General features: G+C 43.7%; 1 protein-coding gene and 1 non-coding gene across 2 annotated transcripts; one reads left to right on the plus strand and one right to left on the minus strand.

Moving 5' to 3' along the window:
* Positions 1 to 10,570: 10,570 nt before the first annotated feature.
* trnai-uau (transfer RNA isoleucine (anticodon UAU)) lies at positions 10,571 to 10,664 on the minus strand. Its single transcript has 2 exons — positions 10,627 to 10,664; positions 10,571 to 10,606 (listed from the first exon to the last, which is right to left on the minus strand). It is a non-coding gene; the product is annotated as a tRNA-Ile (tRNA).
* A 1,074-nt stretch (positions 10,665 to 11,738) lies between these two features.
* haao (3-hydroxyanthranilate 3,4-dioxygenase) lies at positions 11,739 to 24,514 on the plus strand. Its single transcript, XM_028989410.1, has 10 exons — positions 11,739 to 11,884; positions 12,867 to 12,945; positions 20,199 to 20,282; positions 20,664 to 20,770; positions 22,046 to 22,135; positions 22,351 to 22,394; positions 23,130 to 23,275; positions 23,415 to 23,483; positions 24,045 to 24,127; positions 24,205 to 24,514. Exons 1-10 carry the CDS (start codon positions 11,796 to 11,798, stop codon positions 24,278 to 24,280), a joined length of 867 nt encoding a protein of 288 aa, XP_028845243.1. The 5' UTR covers positions 11,739 to 11,795; the 3' UTR covers positions 24,281 to 24,514.
* Positions 24,515 to 25,756: the final 1,242 nt, after the last annotated feature.

Below are 25,756 nucleotides of genomic sequence, written 5' to 3' on the forward strand. Positions count from 1 at the left end.
AAACACTCATCTACTACACACACTCACTTAGTTACTCACATACTCATTCACTCGCTTACTCACTTCCCCAGTCATACACACACACAACACATACACATACACATGACCATGCACATGCATGCAATTACACACACTAACACAATCAGCTACACACACACACAAACAATTGTACAGTGTACAGGTTTCCTTCCTCCTCCTCCTCCCCTCGGTCCTCATGTTACTGTTGGTGAGCTTCCCCCCCCAGACATTAGGACATTTAGCCATAGATTCTCTTTCTCGCCTTTTCCTCAATTTTACAAATCTTTCAGCAGCCATTTGAAGATCAAATGATGGTTCACCATATTTCCTTTCCTGCTCTCTCTTTTCCCGTTCCTTGCTGCTGTTGTACTTTAATCCCTCTTCTCAGGAAACTCTGACTGGTTTGCATTTATGCTTATTTTCAAATCCTGTTCCAAAGAACTGCATACATATACCCCACAATCCCTAAAGGTGTTTTCAATAACTGCATCTATCGAAATCATGACCATCTGCCCAATATTAAACAAGGGGAAAAAATTCCTAAAATAGGAGTAACTGACGCACACAGCACTACAGGGCACCATTGTAGGTGCCATTCTATTTGCGGTGGCTTCTCTAGCTGGCCACAGTTGCGGAAATGAGTATCAAATGTGGTTCAGTATGCATAAATCAAACCTGGCCGAGGCGCTCAACAGCTTTTCTTACTCAGACCCTCACACGCTTTCTCCCTCTACCTCTTTTCTTTTTTTCCCCCGAATTCATCTATGGGAAAATTCTCTGGCAGCTGTGAGTCAGTGTTCTCAGAAGAGAAGGTGAAGACTTGCAAGGTCCCATGAGACTTTATGTGAAATGCTGCAATGTGTAGTGGTATTTATAACTGTGTGTCATTTATTGAGTGTGGGATGGGTGATGCAGAAAGTGAAAGTCAAAGGAAGAAGCTGTGGCAGGTAAAGCATTAGTCTATATTAATCAATAAACAAAAACCCATTTGTTTTAATAACTTTTAGGTGCCATACAGTGATAATTATTACATTTAGTATGAATTAATGCTGCATAAACACACTTCCAATTTTGCTTGTTTGAACCTCCACTATATACAGGATTGCATGATTTGTAACTTTTCCACATATTCATATCTGTACATCATGTATTTCAATATGATGTCAATAACAATTGACTATTAAAACACCCCATAGATGAATATGCAGCATCACACTAAATTACTGATTGAACTAGTTGTGAATTCGAATCCTGCCTCGGATGTCACTTTTAACAAATGTAGTCTAATTCGCAACAATCACAATAGAGACAGTCACAGGTAGAGAGACAGCCAGAGAGACAAAGGTACAAACGCTTTCAACAACACAAGTTTATTAAACAACAAAACTGAGTTCTTCCTGATGTGATCACCAACAAGTCTTTAAATACTGTTTGTTGGGTATTGCAGAGTATTGCAAGGGCTTATTATGACAGACAGGTGACTGGAGAGGGTAGACAAGAGAGATGGTCTGAGAGTGTGACAGCAATGGTCAGTGACAAAATGCCATTTGCTCACACACCCATACCATTAGACAACTTAGAGTTGTTATTTCACCTAGTGTGATTGCCTTCGGATGGCAGGAGGACATTGGAAAAGCCAGGGGAAGTCTCTGCCAAGTCAGGGAGAAGGAGGGACTTTACATTAATTAAGTAATTTCTACATTACAGTCATTTATGGAATGTCTTTTGGACCGTAACATCTTGATGTTCCAAACTGGACCTCTTAACACAAAAATACACTCTAATTAATTTAACTATTATGGCTTCCATGCAATTGGTTGGCATCAACATACCAACTCTTTTTAAAGGGCTTGCTTTGGACTATGAATGCTGTACATTACCCCATATGCTATGGTCATGTTTGTTCTATGACGCGGATACTTTTGAGTTAAGGGGCTTATTTCGTATCATTGTATCATTTCGATACAATGATGTTTTTGGGACAGTTCTTTTGTGAGGGGTGCTCTAATATTTGCATGTAGTGTAAGAGGAGCTGTTTATCTGTTGCACTGATCAACTGTATGTAGAGCTTCACCTCAAAATCAACATGAAAGTGAATGGGAAAGTGATTTTTTTTTGTTGTTGTGATACACTACAGCACAGCAGTGTCCTCTGCTTAACCCATCACCCTTGGTGAGCAGTAGGCAGCCTTGAAAGGCGCCCGGGGAGAAGTGTGTGGGGATGGTACTTTGATGAAGGGACCTCAGTGGCACCTTGGGACTTGAACCCGCAACCCGCCACTGCCCCTTGACACAAAAGGTGTTCTATGCTCTTTTGCCAATTGATTGGCATGTTTGATACATATTGCATGGTACGTACCGCATGTGTACAGATATGAAAACTATTTAAGCAAATAGATAAAGGAATAAAAAATAAAACTTACCATCCTGGTAATAAGATCATTTACATTTACATTTACATTTACAGCATTTATCAGACGCCCTTATCCAGAGCGACTTACAATCAGTATTACAGGGACAGTCTCCCTGGAGCAATTTAGGGTTAAGTGTCTCGCTCAGGGACACAATGGTAGTAAGTGGGATTCGAACCCGGGTCTTCTGGTTCATAGGCGAGTGTGTTACCCACTAGGCTACTACCACCCTATCTGTGGTGGTAGGCCTGCTGATATCCTTCGGAAGTGATTAACATGTTCTAATGTAGATTTGAATAAATGCAGACAATTGGTTTTAGTATAATTTGCCTTTGAATGAACCTCAAAAATTAGACAAAATTAAGTCAACACACATAAATCAATTTCTTTTACTATGTACACCTGTACTACACAGTATTCTCCAACACATGCTTATGTGTACTCACATAAGATGTGAAGACACACACATACACACCTTCATGCCTCAGGCAGCCCGTGTGAAGGCATGCGGATGTTCTGAACACATACGCAGGGCTCTGCTCCGTGTGTTCTTTGGCTCCACTCTGGGGTAGTAATCCTTGGTGAACCATGGCACAAAAGCTGTTTCTGCAGCTGGGGCCGGCCCTGGCCAGATCCAGGCTGTGGTGAAGCTTTTCCAAGAAGGGACCCTTCTTAGGGACCCTTGATGTACCAGGGGGACAGGGCAGTATGAACTCGTCTGAGCAACCAGGCAGATGTAGTACTGTAGTAAAGATGATAAGTGTAGGTAAAAGTGCTCAGGCCAGTTGAAGGTGTCCTCAGGCATATCAGCGTGGCTCAACCCACCTCTCGCTCCCTGGGATTAAGCTGGATCAGCCACTGTCCAAACAGACCTGTGGTGCCAAACCAACATCCAAACTCGTGCCTGTACTACAGGACAATGTGCCTGGACACAAGTTGGTTTAACAGCTTCAGGCGAGATTGGGACCTGCTCTTACCCACAGAGGCACAGGAGATCACTCACAGAGATGGTCATGCCCCATTCAGGTCTGTCCCAAAGAAAACGTCCCATGTAGCACTGTCTGTGCAAAGCTTGTTTTTGAGAGACATTTTTCATTGTCTCAAGCCAAACCACTATGTGCAATCCCATAACCGTGTGTGGGCATAAAAAAAAATGATGCAGTGAAATTATAAACAGATTATCTGTTGAAACAAACAATAGTTGTATTATTGTCCTGATTCCGGTGGTTTGATTTCTGAAGTCACATTCAACAGCTCCAACCCCAGTAAACATGACATCTGTATGAGACTCTCTGGCAATAACCACTAAAAACTGTCACCAGAGAGATTGTAACTCTTTAACACAAGTGTTAATGACACTAACACACTGGGAGTTGGAGTGGGGTTGACACAAATCAGTCCTTGGGGGACCCACTTATCATTGTCTAACACTCAGCCATCCTGCCATCTTCACAAATCGAGACATTGATCAGGGGTGCTTTTGTGAGCTTGAACTTGTATTTGTCACTTGGCCCTCCAGTTAGTTCTTTGCACAGTAAAGATCTGAGCCAATGTCAGGTAAAATCTCTGAATGGCAGGATTTGTCACATCTGTGATACATATCAGAACTAGAGACTGTATGTGGACTGACAGCTGACAATAAAAAAAAAAAACTCGGTGATGAAGGCTAAAACCTGAAATATTGTCCTAGCCACTGTTACTGAGGCAGTAGTGGCTTCAGTTCAGTAGGTTACTCCAGGCACACAGTCTGGGAGTCTGGGGCTGGAATGGAGTGATAAGGCGGCACGGTCCCGGCGGTTCTTTGAAGTGTCGAACATTAACATTAACAACGGCGGCAACAGCGATCCCTGAGTCTGGAAGGAATGATGTCAGATGTAAGAGGAGGGCACACCGACGTGCCAAAGGAGAGAGAGAACGGGGGAAATTTGGATTGGCTGACGTGCTCCGCCGCAGGCTTGGGGCAGTAGTGAATGGGTCATTCATGTTCTCTTTGCTTTTGCTCGCTTTCAGTAATGATGCAATGTTGTGGAGAGCTGCACTCCTTAGGTATTTGCATAATAATAATAATAATTTTTCTAGCACTGTTCACAGAATAACATGCGAGAAGTGTGGAGAAACAAACATGGATGAAGGAAGTCATGGCGTGTGAGGCACCTGTGACTTGAGTCTGGGGGGCCCTCAGCCACGTGTTGACCAGGCTCTGGCCAGAACTTTCCCACCACTGTGCTCTAAAAGGGAGGCTTGTTCTCTGCAGAGTCCCTGCACTGCCAGGATCAGCTGGCCCATCTCTTTGAACTGAGGTATTCAGTGTGCACACACACACACAAATAGTGTATGCTGGTCTTGATGTGCCCGCAGGGGAGCAATAACTGAGGCGCCTCCGGCCATTCAAATTCACCCCCTTCTTGCCTGTCACCTATGAACACGCTATGGCCAGTCTCACTCTCCTCACAAGACCCCCAGCTGTCCAGGTGAGGAGAACAGGCCGGCTTCTCTGGGTAGATGACCTCAAATGGTCAATCGCTGTCTGGTTCATTTAAGGTTCCATACATGCCGCTTTCCCCTTCCAAGTCCACATTAGAAGGAAAATCAGATGAGAGCATTATCGGCATGGAAGAGTGGGAGAATAAGTCAGAAAGGACAGCTGTGAGAAAGCGTGAAAGAAAAGAAACTTTGAGTTAAAGTTACTGTAACAGTGCTGTAACATTATTATTGTTACATACAAGTCCTGAGAGGACATTGGGGCCAGGGGTCTAACCATTATCTCTCTAAAATGCATCTGGACAGCAGCGTGTCTAGAGAATGTGGTAAAGAGCAAAATGCAGGGGATTTAAAACATTATGCCTCAGCTCTGGCTGATGTAGGGGAGGAACTGTGCCCAGACCACCTCCTTCAGCTGATAAATGTGAGAGGATTGGGTCTCTTTTCAGCCGAGGGCTTTAAAAAGATATCCTTCATGAAGCTCAACACAAGAAAAAACTGAATTGGAGAATTGGAGACATGTTAAAAGCCAAATTTCCAGCACTCCTCCTGTCCTTCTCTCGTAAATGTGTGAGAAATAAGCGAAAGACCTCAGGGGCGGGCGCTGAAGTTAATTTGGAGTCTTTATAACCAGAGCCAATTAACAAGAGGCAGGCAAAGCAACACAAAAAAAGAGGTTGGCAGGAGACGCCACACTAGAGGAGCTGTTAAACGAGTTTAAGAAGATATAGAGGGAGATCATTCCAGTCCCCTTTTCCAGCTTGGATCCTCACATTTGCCGAATGTTCGTATACAAACAAGTTCTCAGCGCTGTTATCCAGCCAAGCACTCCCTCACGCCCAGACCCTTTCAAAGTAGAGGCCGAGGGAAACAAGCTTTCCAGCCACTCACTGACATGCCGGTGTGTGGGAAGAAGATGCTCGGCACCAGGCATGCAGGTAAAAATCATCGTTTTTCAGAGAGCCTCTCAAGAAATAGACCATCTTCTCTTGAAGATAACCCTTTTGAGCTAGAGTCTGCTGTCTCTAAGGGAATTGGACTACTTGGAACTGTCAAGAGAAAAGAACACCCAAATGACCATTCAGAAACTTTTCTGCAGATACAAGATCAACCCAAACCCTGATGAATGCCTTCACTAATCTTTGATGACCATGAAGCAATATGACATCACTTCTTCACCAGCATCATCTTCCACCTGCCTGAAGCTGAGCAGAGTACAAAAGACAGGGAGTCCTGACAATGATTATAATTATACCTTCACGCATAATGACATGAGCCCTGGGCTGCAATAGCGAACTGTGAGCCAGAGGCCTGTCACATGTTGTGCAGCGCACTTGCAGCCCAGCAATCAGCGCTAACCAGACACACGTGTGAATTACCACCCCCGACACATAGCAGTGTGGCTAGTCACGAGATGCTGGGACGCCGTCCAAAAAAGTACAACCCCACTGTTGCACCACCAACGTGAGCTGTTGCCCGTTGCCAGTGATTACAGAGTCTGCGATATGGAATGTTATCACTGCTGGTAATACAGATAAAGAAAAATAACAGTGATCCAGAGACAACGCAACTGTTACATACATCTGTTTAAGACGGGAGCCTCGTCCTGCCCATGCCTGCCCTGTACATTTGTGCAGCAAAGGCCATTTTATTGTGACTTAAGACATGGTAAACAGGTGGTTTTACTTTACATGTGCACTAGGCTTTCATTATGCATTATGCTGTAGTCAAGATGGCTGGAGCCAAGGTCAAGGCCAGGCCAAGTCCAGAAATAATCAGGTCCAAACCAAGGCTAAGAGTTTGCAAAAGGCTTCGTCTTATTTATTAAATATAGCCCTGGCAAACTAAAACTGACTTTCTTCAATTGCTTATGTGATATTAGTGAGAGGAAAGGATAAAGTGAAAGGTGAACATATAGCATTACTTAAAGTGGTCTTTTAATATTCTAGCTTTTATTTATGAACCTGTCAGCTCAGTACCACATACACAGATCTCAATGAACTGATGATAAAGGTCAGCCTTTGTACCAGGTGGGTTTTGGTTTTAATAGAGAACTGGCATCTTCCTAGCTGATGAAAAAAAATCATCAGTGTAATATTTCAGGAATATTATCCAAAAGAAACAATCTGTAACACACTGTGAAGAGAGTTCAGCTTTGCATTTTATTGTGATTTTATCTCATATGCATCTAGAGTCCTGTTTCTCAATCTAGGACCTGCATTGTCAAAGAGCATCAATCATGATATCACTTGTACAAAAACTAATGCAAAACCTTTGATTCAGCAGAGTTTTTTATGGGGTATACAATATTTAAATTAATTGTGCTCTGGATTTATTTGGCCTTGCTCCATATCACAGTGTCTGCATATCAGAGGAGGGCTGGCATTAGCTCCGGCCCACAAGTACAGACAGAGCACAGGGATGAATTATCCCTCCGATTCCCCCCATTAAGACAGGGCATGTTCGGGCAAGGCAGAGATTTCTCCACATCTCACTCACGTGACTGACTCGAGTTGTGAACGACATTTCAGAAAACCAGTGCATCTTGCCTTACAATCTAAGAAATCTAACGTGGCACTACCACAACAAGGCAAATGTCACAACATGCTGAACATTCTGGAGTGTCTTCTGTCTTGAGACTGGAGCAGGTTTGTACTTCCGGGCCATTTGTCCTCGGTGTCTAGAGTGGCAGCTCGAAGTGACAGGGAAGCAACATGACTAAGGTCTTCAGTCTGTGCCTCCTTCTCACACAGCGGGGAGGAGAAGACGTCCTTAATGGCCATGCTCAGGCGAGAGTGGGAGTAGGGTTGTGTGACGAAGACGCAGCTCTCGTCCTGGTACTGACCTTCTTTTCCACTGATCTCATGCTAATTGCATCTGGCCTGCAGTGCCCCCTGGGAGGACGGTGAACAGGAGGGGAGGTTAAGTCCCTCACCAGACCATGTTTTTCACATCAGCTGCACAAGCTCTGTCTCGTAACAGTCAGTTATATGAATTTTAGACATTTCATTTGCGCAATGTTGAGGTTTTGCATGTTGATGGAGGGTGGGGAGGGACTGGTCTACTACTCTGAACTCCTTAACCCAGATTCCCTTCCCCACACTCTCCTTGCCTGCCTTATAATGGACTCCTTCAAGTCTCAGGACATTAAGATAAATCCCAGAAATGTCAGCTGGCCACCTGAACAGCTGTACACATACATCAGCATTCAGACATTTCAGGTCATTTAGAAATGTTCTGTTTTTTCTATGAAAAAGAGAAAACAATATAGAAAGTATAATAAATATTGACAACATTTCAATTATTCATGAAGTCAAATACCACATTTGCTGATGCACTAGATACTCCACTAGTGTGATGGTGACCATTTTTAGGGCAACTGTATAGTACCTATAGTAAGATCATTTAAAAATGGGTTTTATAGTTATCAATCCATAAGTGAAAGACTTTGTTTAACACACATAGCATTCCATTGGAAGACTAATCATTGCTCCTCTCTAAATTTAATAAGAAGATATTCCATCATTAACAGCCATATACCAGAGTCATGTCTGGACTTCTGCAGTTTCGACCCGTTTAATGTCTCTTTAACGCACCAAGAACGAGTCCATTTCTAAATTACCCTAAACTTTTGAACAATAGTCTATACAAAGTGAACAACATTTCACAGTAGGTGAACTTACTAAAAACAAACAGGGCATGTCATGTCTTAAATGCAAGCTGATACATGGTGGCTGGCCTGCCCATGCATCACTTGGCAAGTGATAAAATGACAAATGCTTTTGTATCACATAGCTAACAATTGTAAGTTACAGCTACAGAGTTATAATGTTGGTTTATGTTTCTTTTGTCCTCATGGGCCCATTTGAACATAATTTTTGGCTTTTGAGTTGGTCAGCATTCTTAAGTAGATGCTAGTCAACTGTACTCAGTAGTACTATCAGGAACTTTCATGGGATAGGAAGGGTATGTATAAATGTTTAGATACTTTCTTTGTAACTGACTCACAGATTTTGAAAGGTGATGGTCAAAACAGACAGTTGTGGAGCATTGAACAGATTTTTCAATCTTTTCTCTGAAAAATCAGTTCAATGCTCCACAACTGTCTCCTTCCCAAAACATTTACATTTACAGCATTTGGCACACACTGACGTGCTGAAATTTCCATTGTCAGTCAGGGAGGATCTCTGAAAGACAGCCATGCTTCAGAGCAGTTAAGAACTGCAGGGCATTCATCTCTACTCTGAAACCTCTCTGAGACTGAAGTGAGACAAAGACTGTGGCCCAACTCCAAGGTGATGTAGAGTTCTGCCTAAACGTGATGAAACTTGATCCAGGCACAGTCAGTCTTACTGCTAGCCCAAAGTAAATCTGTCCAAAAAAAAGAAAAGTGTGTGTGTGTGTGTGTGTGTTGGGGTGGGTGGGGGGCGGGGGGTTGTTACAGTTGAGCCGTAGGATAGTTTTGAGCATGTGACTGGTTTTGGGCTCTGTTGATGACTGTGCACTCGAGGACCTGCACTTGGTTTGGGGTTGGGGGTGGCAACATAATTGAACACAGCGAAAGAGCTGAGATCCCTGAGGTGTTGTTTTTTTTCTCCGTTTCTGTACCACAGCCAAGGGCATGTGTGTGTGTGTGTGTGTGTGTGTGTGTGTGTGTGTGTGTGTGTGTGTGTGTGTGTGTGTGTGTGCAAAAATAAGCAGAAAAAGATGGAGGAATGTCTTGCAGTGAAATGCATTGCAAAATACTGCTCCATTTGGTGTAAATGCAATTAATTACTGCCAGATTGTAGATTTTTATTGCCATACATGATGGAATGGCACATTTAAAGCACAGTTGTGTGATGGGCTATGAATGTGCACTTGGATGCTTACGCAGCCGTATCTGAAGTTATACGCTGGGTACGTTTTGGCTGGGTAATTGTTTTGCACAAAAACATCCCATGCTCTTTTGAAACTCCTGAAGCTGCAATCCTTGAGTTATTTATGTGCATTTTGACCAGAAAAAAATAAAGCAGTCTTTGTTATGTTTTCCACTAAATTCAGATTTTTTTTGTAATGCTAAACTATGAGGTCAAAGGGTTCTTGTTATCTTGTGCTGTGCAAATCTGACACCTAGCTGTCAAACTAGCTCATTGGAGATCTTTTTCTTCTCAGTGATCTAGATTTTTTTGTGAGAAGTGTTACACACTTTTTACTGTTAAGGATCAAAATATTTGTTCAAAACTGCTGCTGAGGTTGTAGACATCTTAAAAGACGAACGCTTCATTTAAAATGCTGAACAAGGAGCAGTACTGCCCCCTAGAGGCATAAAAACATCAGCTTGAAATTTGGCTTGAAATTTCTTGTCTTATGGGGACACCTGTGGGCACAATGGTGAAAGTGCAAGTATAAACTTAAAGTCCAGTCTATCTCTTCCGTAAACTTCAATGTTAAACGTGCTCCTTGATTAGCGTATTTTGAACAAAACAAAAGTAAACCATATTTATCTATGATTTATGAGCATAAATGGAGCGTATATTCATTTACACAGCATAAAACCCGACAAATACGTGTTTCATGTACATAATTTTATTTCATTTTAGATACCCATCAACATCATCGTGGTGTACTATCATATGACAGCGTGCTTTATTTAGCATTTAAGAGTGCCAGCAAAAACTGTGCTCCAGGTGAGGCTCGAACTCACAACCTCGGCATTGCTCTGCATTGTACTGCTGTATAAGTACCGCGCGCTAACCGATTGCGCCACTGGAGCTCTGTCCAGACGGCGGTTCCGTATAGCTTATGGCTATGTAAGCTGATTAAATTTCACACGTTTGGCGTTTTCTCTTCGGAGTCTTATAAATTGTATTATTCTGTTTGTTTGTCCCGTGTGCGATATCAATTCGCGTCGACAAATATCCATTCAAATGACGTGCTGTTATCAAGAATACGCCACGTCTGCCGATGGCGGCTTTACGTTTTTTTCGTCTGAATGCTTGCTGGATTTGCTCGATTTTTTTCTTTTCGAATAAACATGACTACACACGCTACCGGGAGATGGATTGTTTATAAAATGACTATAAACTGTTTGCTTCTAATAAAATATGAATGTGATGAAGCAGATTTGCCATGATCTCCTAATGCAAATGTGCCGTGCATACAGCAAACGGTCCGAATTCTAAATACGTGCAGGCGTTTCGGAGCAATTAAAGAGTGTTTTTGGCTTTTTGGAATATTGTGGGTCGCCCGTCATCAGTCTCAATGTAGTTTAATGATTCGATAAATAGAGTTACGATAATCCGTGGCTTTCACGTACAACGATCTTACAGCCATAATTCCTATTTCGTTTAGATCGCTGAGATCCCTTCAAGCCATAAAATACAAATGATATATAATTCACTTTAGGGCCAGTAGGTGGTACGGTAGAGTTCATAAATAAGCGTGCTCATAAATAATTTTAAAATCACTGCATGTATAAATTGCACAGCGTGTGTCGGCTGACAGCAGCAAGCAGGGACCAGTTGGGAGTCCCTCACTGTCCTGAACTGCTTAGTCCTGTTCCTCGGGGTCGCGACATCCCGGGACACTGAGCGTCACGGGGCGAGGACTCACCCCGGGGCAATTCCTTTATATTTACACTTTAAAATACTGCGCAACTGTGCAATGTACATTTTCACTTTTATCACTGTGAAGAAATCTCTCGAAATAAATCCTATTATTAATAAAACGGTGTCAATTGGCTTTTTTCTGTCTTGTCTATTCTAGACTTCTGTTAATGTTTCCGGAATATTTTTCAGAAGCGAAAACGGAACCTGACCTTTAAACACCCCACCTCCTCTCTTCTGTTGAGCATTTCAACCATAAGCAGGCTGGACTTTTCCGTTCTCTGTAAATAGTTCACACCATGGCTGATCAAGCCCTTCTGGTCAACGTAGAGAGATGGATTTCACAAAACCAAAATGCTTTTCTGCCACCAGTGTGCAACAGACTGATGTGAGTCATTTTGGGGCATTTTTTCTTTTATGTTGAGATCACGTGAGCAACATTGTTTCACTTGTCACGCGAAATCGTGGTTCGTTTCTGTGGTTCGTGTAGTTTGACAACAGTAAGGGGTATTTTAATAAAGACATTGTCACATGAGCCAACCCAGACTTGGACAGCACGTGGCATCATGCCTATCGATCCGTGCCAGTTGACGGTTCGTGGTTATAATGTAACAAGATATCTTAAGAAAAAATGTTAGGAATCGCTCCATGGACCATAGCAGCACAAGTATTTTCCTTATTCATCCTTATTATGCTGATGATAGCTCTTAACGACATTGGCAGTGTGTTTAGTGTCACTGTCCTGCTACAGAATATATTGAGGGACAATAAGACACCCACCTGATGGTATCACACTACTGCGTAGGTATCTGCCTGTATTTCTCGGCACTGAACTCCATTTGCAGACTCAAATTTGCAAGGAACCACCAGCATGCTTCGCCGTTGCCTGCAGACAATCATTATTATAACCCTGTCCTGCCAAATAGGTCCAGAGCACCTGCTGCATAAATAATACACAAACAGGTGACAACATTCAAATACATTCATTTTGGATGCATCATTTCAATTAGCCCTTAGGCAGAAATGTACAAATAAATCTATTAAGAATAAACTGTTGAGAAGATCAAAGTAATTTGTACTAAAACATATATATTTTTTATTTTCCACTTTATTTATTGTCTGAGTCTGCAGCGGGTTTAATTTGAAAAAAAAAAAAAGACCAGATCATCTTGCTGTCACTGCCCATATGAGCCAAGATTTAATTATGTATTAGAGATTTTGTCTTAAGAATAAATAAAATAATTGCAAAATGTCTGAATAAATTGTTTACATATTACATTAAATTGTTTACAAAAATTAACAATTTTAGAACAATTAGTAGAACAATTACTATTGCTAACTTAACTTTTGAATCTGCCCCATTGTTCCAGGCATTTTAAGCAGCTGAACATCATGTTTGTGGGTGGTCCTAACACCAGGAAGGACTATCACATTGAAGAAGGAGAAGAGGTGAGAGTAGAGGACAATTGAATGATAAAATGTTTTAGATTAGGTATGGTTTTCATGGATTGCACATCGATAGTACACAGTATTGATCTTGCAAGGCAGCATTAAGGGTAATCACCTATCGTTCAGAAATGAATTAATGATTCACTTCATGTTTGTAGTGATGCAATATAACCTTAGGAAAATGTGATGGTGCTCTCTTTGTTAATATGTACTGGACCTGTTGCAAAACCAGCTCATTTGACAGCAATGCTGTGACATTTGCTTTTTATCCTGAGCAGAGCAGTGCATTAGTATTAGATGTAGAATCATTTATCATTGTCATCAATGTTCTTATCATAAGCAGTTTATGTGAAAAAAAATCTCACTGCACATTGAGCATGTGTCCATACAGTAGGAGAAATAATTATTTGTTCCTGGCTGATTTTGTTATGTTGCCCACTTATCATTTTTACATTTACATTTACAGCATTTATCAGACACCCTTATCAAGAGTGACTTACAATCAGTAGTCACAGGGACAGTCACCCTGGAGCAATTAGGGTTAAGTGTCTTGCTCAGGGACACAATGGTAGTAAGTGGGATTTGAACCTGGGTCTTCTGGTTCATAGGCGAGTGTCTAACCCACTAGGCCACTACTACCCCACTTATCAGAAATTATCAATCTGTAATTTCAATGAACAATGAGAGACAGAACAATAACAAAAATATGCATTAAAAAATATATTTGCATTGTCATGCCATGCACCATGGACAAGACCAAAGAGCTTTCCAGGTATGTCAGGGATAAGATTGTGGTAGAATTGTGCATGTCTACACAAGATGAAATATGAGAAAAAGAAAGTGAAAGTGTTGTTGTCAAATGAGCCTAAAAATTGAACTCAACTCAACTCACCGTGTTTTGAGGAGGAGAAATGCTGTCTGGTACTCCAAGAAGACTGTACCCACCATCAAACATGGAGGTGAACACATTATGCTTTGGGGTTTCTTTTCAGCAAATGGGGATAGGACAACTGCACCACATCAACAGGAGGATGGATGGGACTAGGGTTGCAGGGACTAACTGGTTTGACGATTAATTGCATTGTGAAGCATTACAGTTAATCGACTGTCAAGACTTCAACATCGCCAAAAAATGCACAAGATTTCAGAGCAAAGCGAGTGCATATCACGTTCAGCCTGAAAGCATCTAAAATCCAGTTTCAGAACAAACTTGGACTGCTTATTACAATGAAACATTATTTTCTATGGCTTGCATGATGTAAGAGCAGTTGAGGTTTGTTGAAACTTGTGCCCACCTGGCTTGTCTTGGATTGAGGTTGAGGAAAAGAGAGTGAGAGAGAAAAACAACATATAAAAGGTTCTAATCTCCCATGCCACACGAGAAGAATGCCATACTGGGCCCGGTCCTTTGGCCACTTTATTAGGAATGCCCGTCCTTTCAGACACTTTATTAGGAACACCTGGTCCTTCGGCCACTTTATTAAGGATGCCCAGCCCTTCGGCCACTTTATTAGGAACACCCGGTCCTTCAGCCACTTTATTAGGAATGCCTTCAGCTAAAATGCTAATTCTTCAACATGCTCCAAATGTCACCAAAATTAACATGACACGTCTTGGCCATGCCCTGTTAGCGTCTTTTATATTAGCATGCCAGCATTTACATGCTAACATGCAAATTTGTAGACATGTTCCAAACGTCACCAAATTTAACGTGACACATCTGTTACATATGCACATGGGCAGTGTGCGTTTTGTGTGTTCCAGGTTGTGGGTGTTGTTGTAAGGGATTCTGGGTATACGGAAATAAAAGAGAAAAAGAAGCAGACCGCGTGTCGAGAGTCCGCGTTGTTATTCGCAAATAGCAAACACAACATTTGGCGACGAGGATGGAGTTTTTTCTACCTCCTACACCTCCTTTTCTGGCTTTGCCCGGCGAGCCGCCGGTGCCCTGGGACCGCTGGTTTGAATCCTTTTCGACGTATCTCACGGCCGTCGGCCTCGCGGATTCTCCAGACCAGCGTCTGCGAGCCTTGCTGCTCCATAACCTGGGCACGGAAGGGCAGCGGGTCTTCAGGACCCTGGGAGCCGACACAACGTACGCGGACGGCGTCGCAAAATTGGCCGCGCATTTCGCCGCCCCACAGAGCGTTATCCTGCGCCGCGTAGTTTTTCGCCAGAGGAGGCAGCAACCGGGCGAGTCGGTTCACCATTACATGACGGACCTGTGGGGGCTGGCGAGTTTCTGTAAGTTCGGAACAATGGAAGACGAGTTCATTCGGGATCAATTGGCAGAGCATACAAACAATCCCAGAATCCGCGAAAAGTTAATTATGTCCTCGGACGACCTCACGCTCGCCAAAGCTGTGGAACTGGCTTTTCAGATGGAGTCAGCAGCCGAATTAGCATCTCGCCTGGCGCCGGTACCCCCTCTTCAGCCCACAGTGCCCACGTTTACTGTCCAGCCGCCTGAGCTCCCGGACGACACACCTGACCATGGCCTCCCCGTAAACTATGCCGCTCGCCGCGGCGCGTCCACCCGCCGCCCGTGTGGAAACTGCGGATCCTCCACGCATAACACCAGGGCGCCGAACTGCCCGGCTAATGGCCAAACCTGCTCACAATGCGGGAAACGTAACCATTTCGCTCGTGTTTGCCGTTCAGCCGCATCCGGCCGCCCTCAGAGGCCATCTTCTCCTGCGCCACCTACTACTATTCACTCTGTTACTGCAGCATCTCCCCCATTTAAAATGGCAGTGTTCCACTGCCACTGCTGCTGGATACAGGGGCTTCACGCTCCTTGCTGAACCTGGCCACTGTCAAGCAGTTTTTTTCCCATCATACCCTCCACCCTGACTGTGAGCTCCTGAGTGGGTATGGGAATTCTAAAATAGACATAGTAGGCACAGTTTCCCTACCACTTCAGTATCAGAGTGTAACTTTACCGTCTTTTACTTTTCACGTCTCGCGCCACGGGGCTAACCTAATGGGTCTGGACTTGTTCAGCAGTCTGGGATTTTCACTGATGGATGTGGATGGTGCCACCATTCTCACGGTGGGCTCACCCTGGCAGCAACGCTGGCCCTCTCTGTTCACTGGCCTGGGCTGCCTCACCGCATTTAACCACCAGCCCTTGCTCAAACCAGACCTGCGACCGGTCACTCAGCCATTGCGCCGCATTCCTCTGGCTCTTCGTGATGAAGTCACTGCGGAACTCAACAACCTGCTCGAGCTGGGCATAATTGAGCGGATTGATGCTTCACCCTGGGTCTCCAACCTGGTGCTGGCACGGAAGAAGTCCGGGACTCTCCGGCCGTGCGTGGATCTAAGGTCGGTCAACACAGCAGTTGTCTCTGACAAGTACCCGCTGCCTACTGTGGAGGAGCTGGCCGCTAAATTCCATGGTTCTACTGTCTTCTCCAAACTAGACCTTCGACAGGGTTATCTCCAAGTTCCGCTGCATCCCGAGAGCCGCAACCTGACCGCTTTTGTCACACACATGGGCGTCTTCCGCTATACTAGGATGCCTTTCGGTCTCAGCTCTGCCCCTAGCTGCTTCCAGAAAATCATGTCTACCATCTTTGCTGCAGTTTCTGGGGTAGTGATTTATCTGGATGACATTGTCGTGCATGGTCCAACCCTCGCATCACATGATGAGCACCTGGACCGCGTCTTCAAGATCCTGGCAGGTCACAATCTTACGCTGAATGGGGACAAATGTGTCTTCACTGTGCCAGCGGTCGATTTTGTGGGCTTTCGCCTGTCTGGAGAGGGCATCACACCCTTAAATTCTAACGTGGAGGCTGTTCTACGTCTCCCTGAGCCCTCCAGCCCAGCCCAGCTTGCATCCTTTCTTGGAATGACTGCATACTACTTGCGTTTTCTCCCTCAATACTCTGCCACTACAGCCCCTTTGCGTGCGCTTCTGAAAACCGGAGCCCCATGGGCCTGGTCCTCAGCCTGCTCCTCAGCCATCCGTCAGCTAAAGGCCCAGCTTACCTCACCACCGGTGCTTGCTCACTTTGACCTGTCATGCCCCACTTTTCTGACCTGTGATGCATCTGGTGTAGCGCTAGGTGCCATCCTTTCTCAGTGCCAACATGGTTCTGAGCGCCCCATTGCTTTTGCCTCCCGGTCTCTGACTCCGGCCGAGCAGAAGTATTCAGTTGGGGAGCGGGAGGCACTGGCCTGTGTCTGGGCGTGTGAGCAGTGGCATATATACTTGTATGGCCGACATTTCACCCTCCGCACGGACCATCAGGCCCTAACGACCCTACTCTCATCTTCAGGCACGGGGCACAGACCGCTCCGGCTCCACCGCTGGTCGGAGAGGCTCCTGCAGTATAATTTCACTCCGCTGTTTACCCCCGGCCGGGACAATGTTTTGGCAGACCTCCTTTCCAGGGCCACTCCAGACACTCCCCCAGGCCCAGCCACGGATACACTGGAGCCAGAGCTTATCCACATGCTTCATGGGCCACTCCGGGAGGTTGTGTCTCTACAGGACCTCCAACTGGCTTCAGCGCAAGACTCAGTGCTATCGCAGCTTTGCACTTGCATTCAAGAGGGGTGGCCACGCACAGTGCCCAAGGATCTGGTGCCATTTCATCGGGTTAAAGATGAGCTGTCCTGTTGGAATGAGGTCTGTGTGGCGCGGGGACTCAGGGCCGTCATCCCTGGCAGCCTACAACCTCGCATCCTGGCCATGGCTCATGAGGGACACCTAGGCATCGTAAAGGTCAAGCAGCGCTGCCGTGACAGGGTGTGGTGGCCTGGGATCGACAGGGATATTGAATTTGCGGTGAAGGACTGCTCAGCCTGTCTCGTCAGTGGAAAGACGGGCCCTCCCACACCTCCACCACTGCAACCTGTGCAGTGGCCGGCCGGGCCATGGCAGCACGTTCAGCTGGATATCTGTGGGCCATTTCAGGGGGTCCCATATCATCAGCGTTTTCTAGTGGTTGCCTATGACCTGTACTCAAAATGGCCCGAGATCTCCTCCACAGGCTCGGTCACGTCCCAGGCGGCCATGGAGTTCCTCGACTGTCTGTTCTCAAGGTGGGGCCTTCCCAACCCCATTACAACAGACAATGGGCCTCAGTTCACCTCCATGGATTTTCAGACATTCCTCGGGGACAGGGGGATTCGACACACACGCACTGCTTTCTACCACCCAGAGGCTAACGGTGGTGTGGAAAGGTTTAACCAGACCTTGAAGAACGGTGTTCGGGCTCACCTGGCCGATGGCTTGGCCTTTTCCTCAGCCCTGCAGCGCACCCTGCTTCATTACAGATCATCTCTCCATTCCACCACTGGCGTCTCCCCAGCTCTCCTCATGCTGGGTAGGGAGCTGCAGCTTCCGTTAGACCGGCTGCGGCCACAGCCTCCTCCGCTTACTGCAGCGGCCCTGCGTCACAGGGTTTCGGCTTCTCAGCGCCGGATGAAGCAGTCCTTTGATCGCCGATGGAAGGTGACACCTTCCTGTCTGGCAGTCCATGATTGGGTCAGGGTTCGTCGGCCTCACCGGGACAACAAGCTCCTTTCCTTTTGGTCTGAACCAGTGCAGATTACGGGGCGGCTGGGCTTGGCCACTTTCTGCCTGGCTGATGGTACGAAGTGGCATGCGAGCCGGCTCAAGAAGGTGTCACCGCTCACCCCCGTAGACCCTTACTCCATGGCTAGTGACTTGGACCTAGTGGAGGACCTACCCGATGATACACGGAACTGTCCAGTGGAGGCTGGAGGCCGGGCGAGCGCAGCTTCACTACGCCCTGTCCGTGTCCGCTGTAGACCGGCTTACCTCAAGGACTATGTGACTGAATAGCACACCACGTAGTTAGGGCATAGCCTGTCACGTGGCAGAATAACCCACATGGCTATGCTGGCGTTCCGGGTAGTCGACCCCGGTCGCCTAGTTATATTGTGTTGTTGCCATTCCTCCTGGGGGGGGGGAAATGTTACATATGCACATGGGCAGTGTGCGTTTTGTGTGTTCCAGGTTGTGGGTGTTGTTGTAAGGGATTCTGGGTATACGGAAATAAAAGAGAAAAAGAAGCAGACCGCGTGTCGAGAGTCCGCGTTGTTATTCGCAAATAGCAAACACAACAACATCTTGGCCATGCCCAATAGCATTTTTTATATTTACATGCTAGCATCAGCATGCTAACATGCTAATTTTTAACATGGTCTTAACGTCACAAAATTTAACGTGACGCATCTTGGCCACGCCCATTTAAAAATTTTTACATTATCGTGCTAGCAATAGCATGCTAACATGCTAATTATTTAACATGTTCCAGTCATGACTGCCTGTTCTATCGGCTACTGTAGTTATAAAGCCTGCTCTTACCAGCTCTAAAGGCCACACCTGCTGCAGTGACCAACGCCCAGAGAGGCCCATCAAAATTTCTATTGGAATTTTGGATTCAAAATCAGCAAGGGTTTAAATAATAATTTCTCCCACTGTACAAAAGGCGAAAGTTACCTACAGGGGTGTGTATGATGGGCCGTTTAGGAAATATTTCAGACTTTTGTTGAACAAACACATGTGAAACACATACACACTCACATATGAAACTGACAAGCATGCATTTATACTACTGAAAACTCGCACACATATGAAACACTCACACAGATACATGTGAAATGGTGTGTGCGTCCATGTTCCAAACGTCACCAAATTTTACGTGACGCATCTTGGCCATGCCCAATAGCATTTTTGATATTTACATGCTAGCACCAGCATGCTAACATGCTAATTTTTAACATGCTCTTAACATCACAAAATTTTACTTGACGCAGATACACCTGTATCTGTGTGAGCATTTTATATGTGTGTGCGTCCATTTCACATGTATCTGTGTGAGCATTTCATATGTGTGTGTGTGAGTTTTCAGTAGTATAAATGCATGCTTGTCAGTTTCATATGTGAATGTGTGTGTGTTTCACGTGTGTTTGTGTAACAAAAGTCTGAAATATTTCCTAAATGGCCCCTTATAGGTGTGGGCAATAATAGTAAATAGTATGATACCATCATACCCATTTAAAATATGTATCAGTAACCATAACTGTATTTTTTTGGTTGTGTTTGATCTGCAGGATCTTGTTACAGTACAGTACAATGAAATGTACAACAGTAACAACAGTTAAGATAAGATCATTTTTCTAAAGGTTTCAGTATTAGGGTTTGCGCCATTTACTACTTTGTACAATGTATTATTACATGGTATATCAATGTTTAATTGTTTTGCACACAGCTTTTTTACCAGGTCTGTGGTGACATGTGCCTTAAAGTGGTTGAGAATGGTAAGCACAAGGATGTGCACATACGTGAAGGAGAGGTGAGGTTCTTGCATCTGATATTCTACACAAATATATGGTTTCTTGTCAATATTAAAGGTTTTTTTACACAAGCATCACTCTTGTTCCAAAGTAAGAATCACTGCACAACACTGCACAGCAAGTGTTGAGTGATATGTGTCCATAACTGTAAGCATAAGGTTAAAAGGGTCCAAGGAACCAAAACTGGCTACATCATGGTTGGCTCAGTGATTCATGTGGGTAGTGAAGGCTGGCTGTGTTATCTGATGCAATGTTAAAAATTATTGTCCAAAAATGTGCTCTTTTAGTTCAAATCTAGGCTTAATCTTCTCCTCAGCCATCTTCACTATTAGGTGTATTTAAGGTTTAATGTCATGTTTGTACTTTCTTTGTGTGCCTAGATGTTTCTGCTGCCTGCATGTATCCCCCACTCCCCACAGAGGCAGGCCAACACTGTTGGACTAGTGGTGGAGCGCAGAAGACTTTTGTCCGAGACTGACTGCCTCAGGTACCACACAAGCTTTTCCGATTGTCTTCTCTGATCAATGCATATACAGTCGTGGGCAAAAGTTTTGAGATCAGATCATCAAAAACATCAAGGAGAGACAAATGTTGTAAAGAAGGCTTCAGGGTGGCCAAAAAAGTCTAGCAAGCACCAGGACTGTCTCCTAACGATGATTCAGCTGGTGGATTGGGGTGCCACCAGTGCAGAGCTTGCTCAGGAATGGCAGCATGCAGGTGCAAGGCGAAGACTTTTGGAGGACGGCCTGGTGTCAAGAAGGGCAGCAAAGAAGCAACTTCTCTCCAGGGGAAACATCAAGGACAGACTTATATTCTGCAAAAGGTACAGGGACTGGACTGCTGAGGACTGTGGTAACATCATTTTTCCTGATGAAGCCCCTTTCTGATTGTTTGGGGCACCTGGAAAAAATATTGTTCAGTGAAGGAAAGGTGAGCACTACCATCAGTACTGTCTCATAATTTACAACAGTAAATTATCCTGAATGGCTTCCAAGGGAATGGGCTCACTCTCAATTTTGCATGAGAATACAGCCAACTTCTCCCAACCATCCAAGAACAGTTTGATGAAGGTCAATGCCTTTCCAGCATTATGGAGAACCGTGCCATAAGACCAATGTGATAAATAAGAGGCACATTGAATTTTTGGTCCATGACCAGGAAACTCCCAGACCTTAAACTTGTGGTCAATCCTCAAGAGTCGGGTGGGCAAGCAAAAACCCACAAATTCTGACAAACTCCAATCACTGATAATTTTCATCCCTGAAGACCGAGGGATGAAGCACCTGCTGTCATGGCCCCAGGATGTCACATTTATGAAGAAATGGGTTGCCATCAGTCAGGATTTAGCCCAGAAGTTGATTTACAGCATGCAATTTGAACACAAATTGTTGGCACACTGCAAATATTGACTTTGCATAAACTTGATGTAATTGTCAATAAAAGGCTTTTTATAAAATGCTTGTAATTGTACACCACAAAATCAACTGACAATCTAAAAACACTGAAGCAGAAAACTTTTAAAAAACTTTGTGTCATTTCCAAAACTTTTGGCCATGACTGTACATGAAGTGAAAACATACAGAATAAACGGAAAGGAATCCAAACACACATGAAAAATAGAAGTGAGGACCCTCTTTAGTCCAAGTCCTGTTGTACTTAATATTTCAATCCCTGCTGCCTTAAGATCTCCTAATTGGTTTGACTGGGCCGATTCATAAATAAAAGTTTTGTTTTTAATGCTCATTTATGCCTGCATTTTCAGGTATTATGTAGAGAACAGCACTGAGGTACTATGGGAGCGCTGGTTCTACTGTGAGGACCTGGGAACCCAGCTGGTGCCTGTTATCAAAGAGTAAGACATTGAAAAAGTGATCACTATCTATTGACTTTAAAAAAAGTAACAAATGATGAGGAGATTATTTTCTACAGCTAGTCACTTAAGAAAAAGGAACCATTTTTTTATTGTCGTCATTGCTTAAATCTCATAATCAGATCTGAATGTAAAATCTAATCGGCCACCTGAATCTAGCAGCTAAACATGTTTGTATTCTGATTGTTTGAATGAAGGTTTTTGGAATCTGAAGAATGCCATACAGGGAGACCAAATCCAAGTAAGTGCCGGTCCCTTTCTAATTCACTCGCTTTCAAACTAGTTTTTATTGCAGAAAGAGCAAATCCGCTGACTTACTGTAAAGATCATGCACACAGAACGTCCACCAACAACAGAGTCATTAATAAATATACATGAAAACATCTGATACAGGGTCACATGAGGAAAAATGGAACCATGTTTGATAAATGTCCCTCTCAAAACTGGGGAATAATGGTAAAGTTTGCAAACCTCTGCACTAGGTAAACAGGGTAATTTATTGATTTGAAATATAGCTACGCTAATATCTCCAAATCTATAACTACAAACGAAATTAAACCAAATCCCAATTGAAGGAATTGGAAAGTGTTGGACATATATAGAACATTACTTTCCATATGATAGAATTCTACTTACCTGAAATTTGCGACTTTTAAGCACTAAAGCAATCCTCGCCCAACAGTCATGTCATTGTCTTGGCTGTGTTAAGTGTGTCCATCTGTTCCTGGTTATTTTGTTCCCAAGTTTGTATATACGCTCCTGCTGTGTCTCCAGTCCTTGTCATACGTGCTGTGGTTAGCGTGTGACCGACATTATTACAACTATCTATTAGAACTATTCTATTGCTGATTATGTTTATGTTCAGTAAAAAAATACAATGTTGTGAACATGCCACGTCCCTCAGCTATGACATAATAGCTATCATATTTTATTGAGGACAGAACCTTAAATTCTAATTTTCCTTTGTGTTACACAGATGCTCCTCCAAAGCAGTGCCCTTTCCCCCTGAACACCATGAACATCATGACACCATTCCGCTTCAGGGACTGGGTGGAAAGCCATAGAGGCCTGCTGGTCAGTGGAAAACCAGTGAACGTGTTCGGAACCCAGTTTGAGACAGAGGTAAGGCCTCCCTGGCAAACAGGTGTCCTTGTGGTCTGGAGAGATGTTGTGCCAGAGGTGGTTTTGAAAAGGGGAGATGGACATCTGCAAATAAACACTTAGAAAGTCAATTTTAGAGGATAGCATTTTTTTTTCACAGGCCATCTTGTATGGACCAGGAGAGACCAACACCTCAAAGCATGAGACAGATCGCTGGATATGGCAGCTGGTATGACTTTCAGTATTATTCACTCACTCATTACTTCTTAATTTATACCGAGTTGTGCGTGCTGGAGCCCATCCTGGGACATTGGGTAGGGGACACACATTCATTTACCTATATCATTCACCGACACACTTCCTTAACCGCTACGCTCCCACTGCCCCCTGCTAGGCCACCACTGACCCTTTAGAAAAGCATAAAGTAAACAAGCTATACATTATACAGACTGTGAGTACTGTGTATAATCTGCATTCAAGTCTAATTTACCACAACCGTGTGATACCGGTTGTGTGACATGTTTCCTGTTCCTGGAAAAAATCTACGTTTAAAGTAGTGTGATTCTTAAGAATTGTGCTTTGGCGCATCCTAGTGGTTATATGTGGTTATAGCACATCTGAAAGCTCACTTGCAAAAGTGCGCCCCACCAAGAAATCATTTCACCAGTAATATATTTCACCAGCTTTGTCCTCACTTGTCTATGCAGTTTTACAATATTCTCTTGTTTACACATTTTTACGAGCCCACCAAATGCTCTGTCTATATGATATATTCCTGATCTTCTTTCAGGAGGGGTCCTCCCATGTTACTCTGAATGGTGAAATGATGGGTTTAACAGTTGGAGACAGTCTGTTGATACCTGGTGGAAGCGAGTGAGTACACACAGCAGGTACAATCTCTGATAACAATAAAACTTTGTACACCATTGTTTGTGTTTGTGTGATTTCAGGTATGACTGGAATAGGAATCAGGACTGCATTTCTCTGTGTGTAGTTCAGGACCACAAGAGAAAGAAACCATTCTAATACCCTTTAGCTTTATTTAAATTTGAGTATAATGCTGTGCAATTGTAAAATTGTAAATGAAAATTTAACATAATTATTTATTCCATATAATGGTGTCGACGAAGATAAAGAGATTTTATCTTATGATCCTATATTAGTCCCAGAAGTTTGAAATTTTCAGTTAACAAAAAAAAACAAACATTTGCTATCTTTTAATTCAGCGCTGTAATAACAAATAAAGTATATAGTAATCAACGTGTCAATTGGTTTTTCAATGTGTGTTCTGCATCTGCCTGTTTCAGTGACAAAGTTAAATAAAGGATAATATATTTTATTTTATAACAAATGTTATTATAATTATATACATTATTATAATTATTTGTCAAGGTCTGATTCTGCGGGGTGTTCTAGGTGTGTTTGGCCATCGTGCCCCTTTTTGTCATGCGATTGTGTCCACTTTTTACCTGTCCGTCCATCATCATATAATTCCACTAGTGGTTATTATTAATGAAATGTTTTTTGACAATACATAAATTATACAAAATGATTAACATTGTTAATATTTAAATGTTACTTCTTTCTCAATCAGATCAGTAAGATTAAATGTGTGAGAACACGTATGGATGTTTTTCCAAACTTTGAATGAGATCATGTTGCAGCCCTGTGGTTCAGACCAAAAGCACAGACGTCCAAAACACAATGAAGAGCCTTCAGAACTGTGTTCCTTGAAATATTGTCTCAGGTCAGCAACAATCATCTAGGCAGATGTCCAGAGCCTCCATGCTGACATCTCTGATGATTTGCCTCTCTGCAGTTCTTGAAATGTTGTGCTAATGTTCACAGCCAGTTTTGTTTCTTACAGAAATTGTCTCCTTGTACTTTTGCAACATACAGCAGTACTTGACACTGTAAATGACTGGCAATGTAGTCTTCCACCTTAGCATGAGCTTCTACTATCTTCTTTCTGAGCTCCAGATTGATTTCCTTTGTCTTTGGCATGGTGAGTAACAGCCATCAATCTCAAGTTCAGGAACCTTGTTCTTTAGTCTTTTTATGCTGACTGAATATTGTTAGGATGACTGCACAGATTGACTGCACAGATTTGGTTTCAAAACTGATTGGTTAATTACTGTAGATGTGTTTTGAAAGCAAACATTCACATGGCCACCATATTTTTTACTATATTTTGTATAAAATAACTGTATAATGTATTGTATATTACAAAATGTACCAAAAGTGACTAAATAGCTCTAATGCCAAGGCAGCCCTGGTCTAGCCAGGTACTGCCAGTCACACCCCCTGCTGATGCTAGTTTGGCATGGGTGATTTGGCATCGGGGCACTAGGAAACAATCCGGGAGGCGTCACCGTCTAGTCAAACACATTACCCCTGTGGAACTCGCCCATGTGTCGTCAGGGTTCTCCTCCGTCGGCTGTGAACCCTCCATTCTCATTCTCTGAGCCATTGGCAGGCTGGTGTCTCCATCTCTATTGTATG

This window comes from Denticeps clupeoides, chromosome 8, assembly GCF_900700375.1.
Source record: "Denticeps clupeoides chromosome 8, fDenClu1.1, whole genome shotgun sequence".
Classification (NCBI taxonomy): domain Eukaryota; kingdom Metazoa; phylum Chordata; class Actinopteri; order Clupeiformes; family Denticipitidae; genus Denticeps; species Denticeps clupeoides.

What these genes read in the sequence shown, in the direction of transcription:
- haao (XM_028989410.1), top strand. Translation starts at nt 11,796, where the DNA reads ATGGCTGATCAAGCCCTTCTGGTCAACGTAGAGAGATGGATTTCACAA. An exon ending in TACAGGGAGACCAAATCCAA is followed by an intron (nt 22,395 to 23,129) that starts GTAAGTGCCGGT and finishes TGTGTTACACAG; the next exon opens with ATGCTCCTCCAAAGCAGTGC. An exon ending in ATCGCTGGATATGGCAGCTG is followed by an intron (nt 23,484 to 24,044) that starts GTATGACTTTCA and finishes ATCTTCTTTCAG; the next exon opens with GAGGGGTCCTCCCATGTTAC.